The following is a 15,608-nucleotide window of genomic DNA, read 5'->3' as shown; positions in this document are numbered from 1 at the left end:
AGAGCAGCAGGAGAAAATCATTTCAGTCGCCTTATTGAAAAGCCTCTTTTGTAAAGTCAAACCCCATACTGTCATTTTAAATAGCTTGTCCGTTTTCAGGGAACATGGGCATGGGATGGAGCCAGGGATGGACACAGGGATGGACATGTGGATGGATGAGGTGGCGCTGATGTGGATTTGGATGTGGAAGAGGATATGGAGTTGGATGGACAGATGGATGTGAGGTTGGCAGTTGGGATGGATGTGGGATGGTTGGTTGTGGGCACAGATTGAGGAATGGGTGTGGTGCCATATGTGGGGCTGCACTTGGGGCTGCATGTGGGTCTGGATTTGGGCAGGATGTGGGGTTGGAGGTGGGGCCACTTCTGGGGTGGGCTGTGGACCTGGATGTGTGGAGGGATGTGGGGTGGGCGTGGGGCTGCACGTGGGCATAGACTTCTGGCTGGATGGGGACAGACGTGGGGATGGGCTTAGGGGTGGATGTTGGGACAGATGTGTGGCTGGATTTGGGGCTGGATGCGGGAATGGATTTAGGGTTGGATTTCGGAACGGATCTGGAGTGTCCGTGCCCCGGCCCCATGAGGGCCGGAACGCTGGTGGCGGGGCCGCGGGCGCGGGCGGAGCGGCGCGGGGCGCGCGGGCCGGAAGGCGTTGGGCGCTGCACAACGCGGAAGTGTCGGCGCGGGCCGGGGCCATGGCGGCGCCCGGCGGGGGCCGGGACGGGGACAGGGACAGGGGGGAACCGGGACCCGGCAGGGCCAGGGCCGGCCCGGGCACGGCCCGCTGAGGGCTCCCGCTACCGGCCCTCCTAGGGGTCTCCGCCCCGGCCCTCTGAGGGGCGGCCGCCGCGCGTGCCGGGCTGTGCTCGGGCCGCGGGCCCGGCGGGCAGGGGGGCCATGGCCACCCGGCGTCTCACGGACGCGTTCTTGTTGTTGCGGAACAACGCGGTGCAGAGCCGGCAGCTGCTGGCCGAGCAAGTGAGTAGTTTCGGCTCCTCCAGCCCTCGGGGGTCACGTAGCATGGCTGCTGCGGTGAGTCTCCTCCCTTCATCCTTCTGTACCTCGCCGGGCAGCCGAGCTGTGCCCCGACCCTCTCCCCTCCTCCGAGCCCTCTCCTCAACCCCCCTCCCGCCTCCCTCCCTCCCCGCCCTGTTGATCCCTTTCCTTGCTCCCTCACGGAAAGCGAATAGAAGAGATCTCTCTGTGTGCTGATCTCTAGTCCCTTCGTGAATAATAAATTATTGCTCTAAGAGCTTCGTGTTAGCGTTGACATGAGGTTTTTGGTCCTCTTTGGTTTTTGATGCCTCTACCTCAAAGAAAACCCAAAATCATTGCATAGAGCAGAACTCTTCTATTCACCTCAGTGTGGGCACTGTTAAATACACTTGGTATAGTTTATTCCCATTGCTTAAATTTCTCCATAACTTGCTCTGGTGTTCACTGCCCTTTTTATTTTAATTTTCTGTAAATACAAATAGTACTCAGACATCTTTGAGAGAGGAAGTCAGTAGATTTCCCTCATAAAAGTTATGCATTCAGAGGCAGTTTCTGCAGCTTTTTCTAAGTTTTGAACCATGATAGGCTGCCTGGCAGCTCAGCTCTGCTCAGGTTTTCACACCTTCTGTTTAAGCTTATCATTTATTTGTCATAGACACCAGTAACTATCTGCTGGCAGTCTCATCGTTCTAAATTGCTTAATATTAATGCATTTTTGTCAGGAAAAGCAGTGCTTCATGTTGCTGTTTATGGTATTTGTTCCTTGTTAACTTTATTACACCTGTGTCTAACCAGCTGTGTATGAAATTGCTTTTGTAGAACAGGAAATGTCAATGGTAATTTGTATTACACAAGTGTAACTTGGCTCTGCATTTAGTCCTTGTTAAGGTTTCCTTGCCAATATCAATATCACTTCTTTAGATGCTTGGGGGTTTTTAAAATATCACCCAGAAAAGGCAGTGATGGTTTAAACTCCCATACAGACAACTGAGCAGTGAAATGCACTTTGCTCAGCAGTGAGTGCAGTATCACTTAAAACATGCATAAAACGTTTATTGACAGTGTTTTTCAACATGAATTGAAGGTGTTTGCTGGGCTGCTCATTCACACAAAGGTGAACAGCGACTGGAAATTCCCTCTGTGCAGTGGGTGAAGTGAGTCAATGGCTCAGTCTGGATCCTGGTGGACATTCAGAGTTCTGTAGTTATCAGGAGTGAACTGTTTTAGCAAGAAGTGTAACACTGTTAGTATGAGTTATTTGTCTGTCAGGTTTTCAGGTGCCTGTCCCTGTCAGCTGCAGGTTTTCCTTTGGGTGATGCCCCCAGAGCAGAGCTGCCTGTGCCAGCAGGGCAGGGCTGCAAGTTCTCTCTCACAGTACTTCAGCTCACCTGAGTTCACTCCCCAGGCTTCTCCTCAAGACATCCTTTGCTATGAGAACTCTATGTCCAAAATCACCTTCTGCCCTGGCAGATGCACCCTCATGAGGACACTCAGCCACTCTTAAAACTCAGATAATCACAGCAGCATTTTAACAGTATAGTCCTGTTTCAAGAGCTTGGGCTGGGATAAGGGCCATCAGTTGATGCTGCTTTGTTAAACCACAAGTGTTTGTCCTCATTTTAGATCTGCTTTGTTCATCTGTAAGTGAAATACCCTTTTGCTCACACACACAGTGCAAACACTGATGAACAGAGAAGCTGCAGATTGGTTGCTTTTTATATTTTTTCAGATCCTTGCAGGGTTAATGTGCCCTGAAAGCAGAGCACAACTCCAGTGTGTACAGAAGTGAGCATATGCTGCATTTGCTTTTGCTTTTTGTCTTTTGCTGTCTGTGTTATCCTGTGGTAACTGGAGTGCTTGTTGATAAATATCTTTCAAAAGCTTGTCTGTGCCTCCTCCAATCATAGTCAAACCCTCCAACTCCCCTGTGGATGCTGAATGCTGCAGTCAGTGGCCTTTGCTGTCCTACTTCAGTGTGTTCTATTGCAGTGTCTCTGCCTGACAGTTTAGATATTGACTGTGCAGTTACTTTGGAAAACAAACCAAGCTCTGGACTTGATCTCTTATGTTCTTGCAGTTTACCAAGGAACTGAAATATTTCTTTAAAAAGTTGGTGCATCAAGCAAAATGCTGACTTAAAATACAGTATCATGATATATTTATTGATTAGTCATGTCTTTAAAGGGCTGTTTGTTTGTTCTTGGTAAACCATCATGCTTTAAACATCAATCAGTATTTTCTCAACTGACCATGCCCTATATCTGTCCTATGTCTCTTTTTTCCCTTTTATCTTTTGCTGTCTCTAACTGGATGGGGCTGATGGGATCCACAAATCACTTCAGGAGCTGGATGAGGTATTGTTTTTCACATTTTATTCTGCCATGGTACATCAAGTCTACATCATTGACCTAAAATGTTCCTTTCCTTATTCTGCTGGTTTACTGAATTTCTTTATATAGGATGAAGTGTCTCCATGCACAGTAGAAGGACGAGGCTGCATAAAGTCAAGCATTTAGTGATGCAATATTACACTGTGAATAGATAAATGTATAAACTAGTCTGACTAACTGTACATGTGTGGGATAGAATGACTTTGCACAATGAAGCCAGTAACTATTGTTCATGCTATGCATGAATTATACAAACTTTATTGATCAGGAATAAGGTCAGGGATAAAAAGGGCTTTCAAGAAAGCATTACCCAGGAAGGAAGAGGGATGGAGTAGAGAACCGTGAAGCTTTACAGGCCTGATAAAGGAAAATTAGAAATTTGAGAGAAACTAGGAAGGGAGGTGTTTGTATTAAATCTTTCCCTGAGAACAAGCAGTGATTAGTTATGTTTCAAGTGGTATCACTGATGATCATCTCTAGAACTGCCTTGGCTATTTGTGTTTAGCACATTTTCATGTCCACTAAACAAGTAATTTAACCATTTTAGCTTCATGTCAGTTTGCAAGAGTGTTTGTCCTTCAGCTGCCTCTTAGCTGAATGTCTGTCTAAATAACATCGTTTTGAGAACAAGCATGGGGTACTATTTTATTTCTTGCAGTTACAATAAACATTTTTTTTGAGATTCTCCCAAATGCAGTTTTCAAACTTGCCCGGCCTGATATAAACTGTGCTGGAAAAAAGTACCAACATGAGAGCTACTTGAATTCTCACTGCAATACCATATTTTCTCCTTGAAAATCTCCTGAGAATTTATTTTAAGACTGACTCTCATCTCTCAGATCCTGTGGGAAGTGGGAGGACTTAGGTCACTGGCACATAGGGACAAACCAGGAGATGTGGTGTGTGATCGTAGCTGCGTCATGTGTGAACACATCTTCGAGGTTACTTTTTATGAGAAGGCACACATGCACTTTTCCTGATGTTCAAGGATTTGGATCTGACTCGAATTGAATTAATTTGCTGTGGTTTTCTCTCCCCTGCAGCTGGCTGATGATCGCATGGCACTGGTGTCGGGAATCAGTTTAGATCCCGAAGCAGCAATTGGAGTCACGAAACGTTTACCTCCCAAATGGGTCGATGGGGCAGATGAGGTAAGTTCTGTGGCAAATCCAACAGTTTGGCTTCTCATGTAGGGATTTATTGGTGTTGTCAGTTACTTTCTCAATGCTGTCAGTTTTATGACCAAAGTAGTATTAGAAGAAAGATTAAAATTAGTGTTTTCTAAGTTGCCCAGGTTGTTTAGAGGAAAATATGAGGCAAGCTGTGACTTATTATCTTGAAGGGTATATTGCAAGTGAAATAAATGGAGATTATCCAGGGCCAGGAGTTCTGGAACACTATGTATCATTAATGGGAGCCCAGTATTAAAAGTACACTGAGACTATTAGGGTAAATGTGCTATAGCTGAGCTTTTAGACTTGAGACACGGGAAGGTCCTAAAGCTCTTAGCAAAGCAAAGTTCTTCTCATTTAAAACTTGGAAGGGAAGGTACCAAAAAATTAGTACTTGCAGTGGAATTTTTGTTTGAACCTGTTGAATCCAGTTGAGTAGACCCTAAAATGGTGGAGATGAGCAGTTTACTGTTTGAAAACAGGAAATGGTAGTGTCTTCTAGCAGGAGAATTTTCCTGCCTGTGCACTATGGATGCCTTGCAAGTTACGGAAATATTTGGACATACGCGAGGGAATGATTCTGGAGGCATCCAGTTAAAAACCTTTCTCTGTATTTGGAATGTGAAGCTATTCTTGACTTTCAGAAAATCTCTTTTTAAATGTACTCTCAGAACACATGTTGCCTCATCAGTTTGTACACAACCCATTTTGCAGAAAGGTGCTCAGTCTCCTTTTTACTACTATAATAATCACTCTTACATATTTATTTTTAATTACATGTTTGCAAGCGTGTCATTTAACTTCTCCTGTTAAGTTCAGGCTATTCAATGTGTGACAGTTGAAGCTGTGGCCTGAATTTTCATTAATATTTTTGGGAGTTGGCTAAATCTTCTTGCTATGATACTATATAATGATAAAAATATTATTCTAACTTAATGAAGCACATTTAAAAACAGCAGTCTTGCCTAAGATTAACAAGAGTAGGTTTAAAAAGGTTCCAAACTCAAAGTCTATAAGAGTATTCAGTTGCTTCTTAGTCAGCTTTTTATCTGGTTTATAATGATCTTTGGTCTGCTTTTGACGTTACAGATTTCTGTCAATGATTTTTGTCTAACATTTGTCAGAACCCTTTCCTCTGAAACACGAGTTACTTCCCTTTGTTCCTGTTGGGCTTTCTGTTTTAGATTCAGTACGATATTGCCAGGGTTAAACAGAAGATGAAAGAATTAGCCAGTCTTCACGATAAACATCTAAACAGGCCCACACTGGATGACAGCAGTGAAGAGGAACGGGCAATAGAAATAACAACCCAGGAGATCACACAGGTACAGGCTCATTTCAGCTCTAACTCTCCCATTTGAAATATCTTTAAGCATTAGGACAAGGGATGGTTTGCTTTGAGGAAAGCATTTCATTTGTTATCAGTGTTAGAGTGAGAAGTCCTGGGCTCTGTGCTCAGAACTGCACTCACCGTCTCGGTGAACTTCCCAACGAGTCATTAACCTCCCTGTTCAGTTACTTACTTGTTGGTTTTTCTACTTGGAATAGGATTAATCAGATCAAGTTTACAGATGTCTCAGAGAAATACAGATATCAATTCCAAGGCCAAGCAATTATAATGAAGCAAATGCCTTTGGTCAGAATTAGTTGTGTTACTCAGCTACCTTGTTAACTTTGTTTGTTCTGTTTCTGTATCTTTTTAAACACTGCACGAGGCAATAAAAATTAATTATAAAAATCTAGAAATCAAAATATTAGTGTTCAATTTGGCACTTTTGCAATGTGACATTTGAAGTGTGAGCTGCTGTCTGTGTTTTTACTAATGGACTTGTTTTCTCAGTTATTCCACAGATGTCAGAGAGCAGTCCAGGTCTTGCAGAGCAGGTCCCGTAGTTGTACAGAACAAGAAGCACGTGTTCTCAGGAATGTAGTGTCTTCCTTAGCACAGTCCCTTCAGGACCTGTCCACCAACTTTAGGCATGCACAGTCTGACTATCTCAAACGTAAGCATAAGAGATACAGTAATACAGGGGCACCTCCTATGGAAACCACTGGTGGAGGTGTGCTTCTTTTCTTGGTTGGGAAAGTTCAAGCGTGGAAGGGTTAAATGATGCCCACAGGACTAGCTAGAGGGTAGAATTTGAGGGTTTCTGGTTCACCCATGTACAAACTGCTTTATTCTACTTCTCTTTCATATTGCTGAAGGAGAAATGTCATGGTTAAGCATATCAACCAAATCAGTGTATTTCACCCATCCACATTTTTAATGCATCTTTGCTTCTCTAATTGTGGTCTGAAAAGCTGCTTCTGTGACACTGATGAAGCAGCCATTGCTCTTCAGCCATGATACCTGCTGTAGATGGCAGGCTGTGATAGACAAAACTTCAAGAGGTTGTCTATGATAAATTAAAATTCTGCATCCATAAACAGATTGGAAGTGGAATAGCTTCTGTTTAAAACTCTAAAATTGTGTGCAATTCTACTTTTGGCTAAGTAAGATTATTTTAATCTTGGAAGAAACCCACAAAAACTTGATCTTCAAATTTAACATTGATATTTCTTCCTCCCATGGTATAAATGGCACAGGTGGAACTGAAGATCACAGTTCAGACAAGGGATGGTCCTAAGAGAATTTGTTATAAAATAGCCTAAAGTGATCACGCTTTAAGGCTCTTAACTTACCTAATTTTTTTAACTACGTAGGACAGAATGACTTCAAAATCACTGATTTAATTAATCTTGCAAGTCTGGTTGAATTTGTTGTGCTTTGTTAAATAGGAAGCCTGTGTGACAATTAAAATTTACGTACTATTATTTATGTCATTTATTAGCCAAAATTTCTTTTTTGTGCTTTTCTATCTGGTACTTCAGACTTTACTCTTACTCTGATCTTAGTGTGCTTAAATATTGTGCTCAAACATGGCTTGTCTTTTACAGGCATGAAGAATAGAGAAGAAAGATCCAAACACTTCTTCGACACCTCAGTCCCACTGATGGATGATGGGGAGGATGATACACTTTATGACAGAGTAAGTCCCTTGTCACAGCACCTTTCTGGCCACATGCAAGAGCAATTGTAGAAAACTGTGATTCTGAGTTTGGATGGAAGGTGGCACTCTTTAAAGTGAACTTTAAAGAGTAATTGAAGACTTTGAATATGACAGAGTGCTGAAAAAATGGTGCAGTGATTTGTTTCTGCACAAATAATGTTGTAGAGCTCTATCAGACTTTGTTTTACTTTGTGGAGTTTGGGGATACTGCATTTCTAATCAGAGTGGGAGTTGTTCTGTTGTGTCCTCACTAATAGTGCCACAGAATATTCTTAGCTGTTAACATTCAGTTAACATTCAGCTGAAAACTTACTGAAAAAGTCAAGGCACCTTTTCAGCTAATCCTGTGTACAAGAGGTTTTTCACTTATCTCAAGGAAGAGTGATGGGGAAAGGACAATGTTCAGTTGTGATTGGCCTTGGGAGACAAAAACAGGAAGGTCTCTATGGTTAATAAAAATAGCAGAATTGCTGCTGTCTGTACACATTGGCATTATGGGAGTTTCTGTCATGCTGATCAGTCAATAGATATTCTGTAACTGCTGAACACTTGCGTGTATTGATTTTGTACACCAACAAAAACATTGGATTAGGACAGCTCTTATTTTAAAATCAGTTGTTTATGTATTTGGGCAGGATACAAGATGTGCATTTTCTCTCCTCCAGCTATAAATAGCTATCCAAGTTATTTTAGAGACCCTGAAAATCTTTTTAAAATGCATTTTTTTCTTCGATTCTTGTCTACTAAGGAAATTCCAAAAGGATTGTTGTGTTATAAGACCTTGTAATCCATATAATTATTTCTAGTGTTTTCATGCTGTTAATGCTAATTCAACACCTAAATCTTTTATTTCCACAGGGTTTTACAGATGACCAGCTGGCGTTGGTGGAGCAAAACACACTAATGGTGGAGGAGCGGGAACGAGAAATCCGTCAGATTGTACAGTCCATCTCTGATCTCAATGAAATATTTAGGGACCTGGGAGCAATGATAGTAGAACAGGTACATGGACATCACAGTGTTAGTAAGAAAGAGGAGATTCCGTGTCGTGTTGAGGCTTCCAGACTCTTCCTGTTTTCATGTGCTGCTCACTTTTCCTAACTTACCTCTTATCTTCAGGATAAGATAATCCTTATCTTCAAGGTTGAAACCTTCCAGAAGTTGAATTAGTGGAAATAAATAAATAAGAATTCAAGTGGTTATGTGTGTTAGACTGAAAAAAATAATAAAAAATAAAAAGGCCATAGAAAGCCGAAGTTCTGATGGTTATTTCTCCCAGAGATTCAGTTCATGTTCAGTGTGTCAGCCAAAAGCACCTGGTCTGGAAGTAAGGTGATAATTAGGGATGTGATGTGAGATGTGGAGAGAGCTGCCATTGGGCATTGAGCAAGGAAGTTGTTTCGTGAAGTCCCAAGAAGTTCTTCTGTAAAAGTTCATTGTTTACATAATGCATGAGCTGTTTACTGTGAGTGTTGTTAATTACTCTGCTGTTTATAATAATAATTGCTTTATGAAGTTCATTTTGCTTCAATTTGCTGCTTGTTTTTTCCTTTTTATTTAGGGAACAGTTCTAGATAGAATTGACTATAATATTGAACAGTCGTGTATGAAAACTGAAGAGGGTCTAAAACAACTACATAAGGTAAGCTGATGGAATAATTAAGCTGTTTTGCATATCTAATAATATTTTATAATTTGATAGCTGTTAAGTTATTCAGTCAATTTTCAATTGGACATAGTCCCTTTTAGAAATGATTGGTGTACAGTATAAAATGTCCAACTGTACTGCAGTAGGAGCTTTCCATATAACTTCTTTTAATGTCACACTTGATGCCCAGTGTTAATTTCTTAAATGACTTTCTGGGCATCCAAGCAATGTGCTTTGATATTTATACTGCAGACCTGCTGGAACCTATGTGCAATTCCCTGTCTGTTTGGAGAGCCAGGCACTTGGGAAACAGGACTGGTTATTGGGTACCTCACTACAGATTTCAGTTTGAAAACATTACCTAATCAGCAAGAATAATTATTAATGTTTTCTCTCACCATCTGACACTTTAAACAGTTTTTAGAATGAACACCTGAAAAGTTTTAGTTGGCAGCAGAGCAGAGTTTTGTGGTTATTTTGTTTTGTTGGCTTTTTTGTTCTGTTTTGAGTCTATGGTAAGTTCTGACTTGTCAGCTCAGTTCAGTCCTTCCATTGCTGGAAATAAAGTCCAATAGAGATTTATGCAAAAGCCTCTTAAGTAAAACATTCTGTTTTGGAAACCTGGACATCTGATTTCTACACACTCAACTTCCTATGGTGGTAGACTTGTAATATATGGACAGCAAAAAATGTGCCATTTGAGGAAAAGCAAAATAAATTGGTTATAGGATTATTCTTGTTATACACAAAAGTAAATTGGACATCACTGAAACAAGGTGTTGACTGTGGATGAGCAAAGCCTAAAGTAATTGGAAGCCATTTGTACAGATTGAACTGGAAATAAATTAATTAGTTGGAATCAATGTTATTTCTGGTCTAGTGGTGGGTAATGAATTCTCAGCAAGCCCCTGGTTGGATTGCTGGCTGGAGTATGGATTTTTGATCCAATATATACCTGCTTTCAATACAGCATAAGAATTTTTTCACCTGTCATGGAAGACATACAGACAGGTCTGAGTAGGAATATCAGAGATACCCTGGTGTTTTCAATACTAGTGGTAGCTTTATTCTGATTTAATATCTATAATGTCAATTTTTTTTTCTGTTTTAATTGGCATAATTTTTATAAACTACCAAGACAACAAGAATTGCACTAATTCACTGCAAAAGTCTGGTGATATGAATCCCTAGTTACCAATTCCTGCTTCACATGAAAATTGGAATCGGTTACTAATGAAGTCAGTAGTCACAGTGGTTGCATGTTACATAGTTTCAGGTCAAAAATTCCTCTTTAGCAGATCTGGTAATTAATTACTTTCCAGGGACTATAAAGGAGAAGAATTAATATAGTTTTCCCTTTAAATTTTGAAGGTTTATTAATTAAATAAAATTAAATGCAAGCTTTGTTCCATTTAGCTTCTATTAGCAGACTTTCATTTGGCTTTTGGAGAGTTTTCTCCACATTGTGCCCTTTTGATTCCCTTGGGAAAAAGAGGCAAGGGATGAGAAAATATGGTTAGAAGAAAGAAGGAAAGAAGCAGAAAACTGAGAACCAAATCAGAAAGAAAGCTTTCAGTGCTAATTGAAATTAAATGAAAATGCACAGCTGGGTAAGGTCCAACAAAAATGCCTATTAAAAAAATGAAGTTTTGTTGTGAATTTTAATGACCTTCAAATATAAAACAGGAATCAAAGTGAGTCTGCTCTTTAACACAGGTAAATGAGACTTCAGTGCAGACTTAATTCACTGGAGTCTGTGGTGCAGATCAGAGTTATTTTGTGGGAATTGCTTGCAATATACATTGTATGGAATGTCAGGTAACCGAAGAACCATCTGAAGCACATGTATTTCACTTATACCAAGTAAGAGTCTGTACCTCAGCTCTGCAGAAATCTAAATATTAACTCCTCCTTTTCTGTTTTACAGGCAGAGCAATATCAAAAGAAGAACCGGAAGATGCTCGTTATTTTAATTTTGTTTGTTATAGTAATTGTCCTCATTGTTGTTCTTATTGGTGTAAAGTCACACTAGGTTTCGCTTCATTTTCTCATTTTTGGAGTTTCTGTGAACTTTTTTCCCAATGTGAATGGATGGACCTGCACTCCAGAAAGCTGCCTTTGAATGTACGAGCCCTTGTGGTGCAACGTCTGTGCAATGTTTCTGTAGAATTCTTCCAAGTTTGGTGATCTGTGAGGTGTTTGTAAGGATTATGTGGAAAAATTCAGGAAATCTGATGCTCCCCCACAAAAAAATTGGCATTCTATGCTGAGGTATTTGGAAAACACAGTATTTAAAAATTATTAAAAATTGAAGTTTACCAGTGAGTACAATAATTAGTGTGTTACTGTGAACAAAAATGTGTTGTCTTCTATATTCTTATGTCATAATTGTGACAGGTTTCAAATTTAAACCATGTTACTGAGTCGATGGGATTAGATATCAAAAATTGATCCAGGTGTAAAATATGTCGAGGCGCAAAATTGTTTGATGTGATCCCCTTTCTTCCAGACTCAAAATTCCAAAGAACTGGATAGACAGCTAAAACAGAAAGCTTTTAGCAACCAGAACGTAATCCAACCCCTGTGATCTTAATTTAGATACTGCCCCATTACTAAGAATCAGTGGTACTTGATCTTGTAAATAACAAGATGTAATCACTGGCATAATTTAACATGTTTAGTTAATTAAAAAATTTTCTGAGCTTGAGTAATCATGGGAATGATTTTCCTCACCAGAATGATCATATATCTTTTCATGCATCATTTTTTTTAGTTTAAAGTACAGGCATTACATGAAAGCAGTGGCAAAGTTAAACTGAAAAAAATGGAGTAGAAACCCAAAAAGAGAATCTCTCTCTGGCCTGCTGTAGTGGGTCTCAGATGTCTCAAACTTTAGTTGGTGTATAAGCTCTTTATTTTACAGTGCATTTTGCCCATATGGGTTATGTTTTTTGTGCAGGAAGTGACTTCACTACAGTAGATATTACATCATTTTCCCTGGCAGAAGATTCTCTTTCAAATGTCTGCCTGGAAGAGGACGTGTTTATGGTCTCTAACTGACCATGGGAGGTGTTATGCAAGTGACATGTTCCAAGGCCTTCAGTGGAGAATTTGGGGGTTCTTTTCACTATTTTTTTCAGTGGAAAACTTTGCTGCGGGCCATACAACAGGAATTAGGGCAACATGTAAGTAATAGAATACTCCTGATTTAATTCAGGCCTGAAGTGGTGTGCAATTGTAGTGGCCTTGCCTTAATATTTTTAATATGGCTTTTTTATATTTTTTATTTTTTTTCCCAGAGGGACTGTAACTTCCTTCATTTTCTGACAGATAAAAGTGCTCCCCGTACAGTTGCAGAGATGCTCTGCTCCAACCCCTGAATGCAGTTTCGTAACACTATTGAAGTTGCATGTGTTGCCTGCCTGGAGTTTCTTTACTATGTACTAAAGGAGGACTTGAGACGTGGCTTTAAACTGACCATTTTCAGGAATGGACCTGAAATCAAAGACTGCAAAGACGTGAAAGCCTTGGCTTTTTGTGGGGCTTACGAAAAGCTTTGTACCACTCCTGTTACCGCTAGAGAAAGGGGATGTTGGACTACCAAAACTGCCAGTTCAAACTCTTCATTAAATTCACAAAGTAAATTGGTAAAAGGAGGACTGAGGCTTGTGGTTGGGTGTGCAGCTCCCCTGTTCTGGTGATAGATCTTTTCAATGATCGTGAGTAAAACTACTGTCTCCCTCGTGCTGTCTGCATCAGCTGGTGTGAAGCAGCATCTTGCTATAATTTAATATACTGTATTTGCAACTTTTTCTCTAACATGAGATCGTGTTATTTATTTCTGTCTTGACCGGTGCTTTTGACATTTTATCATGGCAAATGAATCTGAAGGAGTAATAAAACACTTCCAACCCAAGTGGGCAATTATTCATTTTTTAAAAAAATATAAACTGAAACATACTTTCGTGATGTTAATGCATTTCTGTTCTTCATAATTAAATGAAAGTGGCAGTGACATGAAATATCTAAAAAAAAAATAACTTTTGTAGCACAATGTAAACTTGCATTGTCAAGAGTTATTTCCCGTGAGTTATGGCCATGATATCCTAGCTCCACTGAAGTAACTGGCTACCTATATTCTATCCAAATTCTGTACAAGGAAATGCATTTTTAATATGTATCAAACAAGAGGTTAAACTCAGATGTCAATTGTCCTGCGTAACTCAAGCTGGAATTTATTGAAGCTGATTATATAGAGGAAGAAAACCCACATCAGGCTTCTAAATCATTGCAGGTGTGTAACTTATTCTGAGTCAGCCTCAATAACCATCAGCAGCTAAATCAGACCCTGATGCTGTGCTTTGTGGGACTCTCTCCATGTGGCCTCCTAAAGAAGGGGTGGTGTGTGTGCCTTTGGGCAGTGAGAGCCCAAAAATCCACAGCAGTTACTGCCTACTCAGGTGTTCCAAGAGCAGGAGCTGCCTGAACCTCCTGACTGTGCTTCTGTCCAGCCCTGTGTGTGTCCAGTCCTCTGTGCTGCTGCAGACAAAGCTGGTGCCCTCTCTCCTGCAGGTTGTGGCCTCCTCGGGGTTGTTGAATTCTTCTCAGCCTGTATGGAAGCTCTGATTCCTTACACAAAGGAACAGAACAGCAGTGCTGGAGCATCTCCCGAGAATCTGTGGCTCCTCACCTGAGGGAATGGCCTATAAAGCCGTGGGCTTGTACAGAATTTCTCCATTAAAATGCATGTAAGCGTGCAAAAAATGAGCTGCCACTTGTTAACAGAAATCAATTGGAGTCATATGCGGGAAGGACAGCATTAAAAGCACTGTAATAGCAAATTTATTTCTACTGCAAGTTTTCTCTAGAAACTGGAAAGTGAAACGGAAGAATTGGTTTTTTGCTTGGTGATTTTTGGAATGTGCTAAAAATTTGAATAACTGTAATTGGTGAGGTGTTTACTAAGATTGCCTGGATTGCATTGATTTAAGGTTTGCTTTTATGAACCACTTAAAAGTCTTAACTCCTTTGCTTAAATCTTTGGAAAGTTTGCTTTTGATACAGCATTGCAAAATGTGAGTTTGTGGATAGGTGGCAGTGAAACCAATTTTGTTGGGAAAAAAAATATAAAATAAAATAAACCCCAAACCCAACAGCCTTCTTGAATAAAAGCCATTAAAACAGGGAATTCATTATAATTTTGCATATTAATTATGATGGATTATGTAAGATGATGTTTTAGTGGGTTGATTCCACAAGTACTTGTAGAGGATCAATAATTGGAGACAGGTCCTGGCTGCAGCTTCTGCCGTGGCCCGTACAAATAGAAATGTTTGCAGCTGCTGCTGGTGGGACATTCACAGGGAATTTCTGTAGGTAGGATTGATTTCCTCAGTCTGTTCCCTTCACGAGGACACTCCTCTGCTGTCCTTAACTGACAAAAGAAGGATTCTGGGCTAGGTGCGTGTTTCCTACTATTTTGCTTGCCTTTCAGACACTGGATTCAGGGAATGTGCTGTATTTGTACTCTGACAGTAGCAGGAACACTCAATGACTTTTTACTGCCTGGCAGAATCCTTGGAATGCCTCAATCCTGAATTGCTGTGTGTACTGTCATTCCTATCTCCCACACTATCCAAATGTATTGGGATAACAGTGAACCCCTGAACAGTGCGTGTTCTGTGGCTCGGTTAAAGTTGGAGCTTGTTTATTGAGTTACCTTCCCGTCTGTGAGGATGCACGATCGACCTCTGCAACAGATGTTCCTACAACTTTTATTCGGGGCAATTTTAAATGCATCAGGCAATAAAGTTTCCATAATGTCACTTCAGAGACCGAGTAAGACATTACTGTATGGAAGTTTTTTTTCCTGGAATTCAGCCCGGGTTTTGTTGGGTTTTGTTTTCTGTTTTGTTGGGTTTTTTTCCCCTCTTTTTAGATGTATTTCTATTACATGCATCAGGTTTCACTTTTCCTCCCTTTCTGTTACTCGGACCTTCCCGGCTTTCCTGGATGCAGATCAGCGAGTATCAGGTTCCCCAGGGAAGTGGCCACAGCACCGAAGTTCAGGGAGCGCTTGGACAACGCTCTCAGGCACAGGGTGGGATTGCTGGGGTGTCTGTGCAGGGCCAGCAGCTGGACGGGATGAACCCGATGGGTCTCCCAGGATAATTGCCTACTGACCAAACATTAACAGGAGGCGCTTGGCAAATATATTAAAAAAAATAATAGAATAAAACCCGTAGTACGTTTAAACCCAACCATTTCAGTTGACTCAAAGGCACGGTCCATGCCCGCTGCCGTGCCCGCTGTCCCGGGGCCGTGTCCCGGCGCTCCCGTGACCCGGCGCGTCC

The 15,608-nt window shown here is 40.9% G+C and overlaps 1 protein-coding gene across 7 annotated transcripts; it reads left to right on the top strand.

Moving 5' to 3' along the window:
* Positions 1-638: 638 nt before the first annotated feature.
* On the top strand, positions 639-15,097 carry STX16 (syntaxin 16). 7 transcript variants are annotated; one of them, XR_003536511.1, is made up of 10 exons: positions 764-1,031; positions 3,338-3,349; positions 4,429-4,536; positions 5,742-5,882; positions 6,398-6,560; positions 7,495-7,586; positions 8,466-8,609; positions 9,169-9,249; positions 11,183-12,440; positions 14,750-15,097. XR_003536511.1 is itself a non-coding variant. In XM_027697232.1 (9 exons), exons 1-9 carry the CDS (start codon positions 897-899, stop codon positions 11,285-11,287), a joined length of 927 nt encoding a protein of 308 aa, XP_027553033.1. In that variant the 5' UTR covers positions 670-896; the 3' UTR covers positions 11,288-13,171. The 7 variants fall into 7 exon arrangements, 5 of the variants coding, with proteins under 5 accessions (XP_027553034.1, XP_027553033.1, XP_027553032.1 ...); XR_003536510.1 differs by lacking the exon at positions 14,750-15,097 and having other exon boundaries at positions 11,183-11,379; positions 12,215-13,171; XM_027697232.1 differs by lacking the exon at positions 14,750-15,097 and having other exon boundaries at positions 670-977; positions 11,183-13,171.
* The last annotated feature ends 511 nt before the right edge of the window (positions 15,098-15,608 follow it).

This window comes from Neopelma chrysocephalum, unplaced genomic scaffold (genome assembly GCF_003984885.1).
Source record: "Neopelma chrysocephalum unplaced genomic scaffold, ASM398488v2 Primary Assembly neopelma1_119, whole genome shotgun sequence".
Lineage (NCBI taxonomy): Eukaryota > Metazoa > Chordata > Aves > Passeriformes > Pipridae > Neopelma > Neopelma chrysocephalum.
The sequence above is the reverse complement of the archived record's forward strand: the minus strand, read 5'-3'. Positions and strand labels throughout refer to the sequence as shown.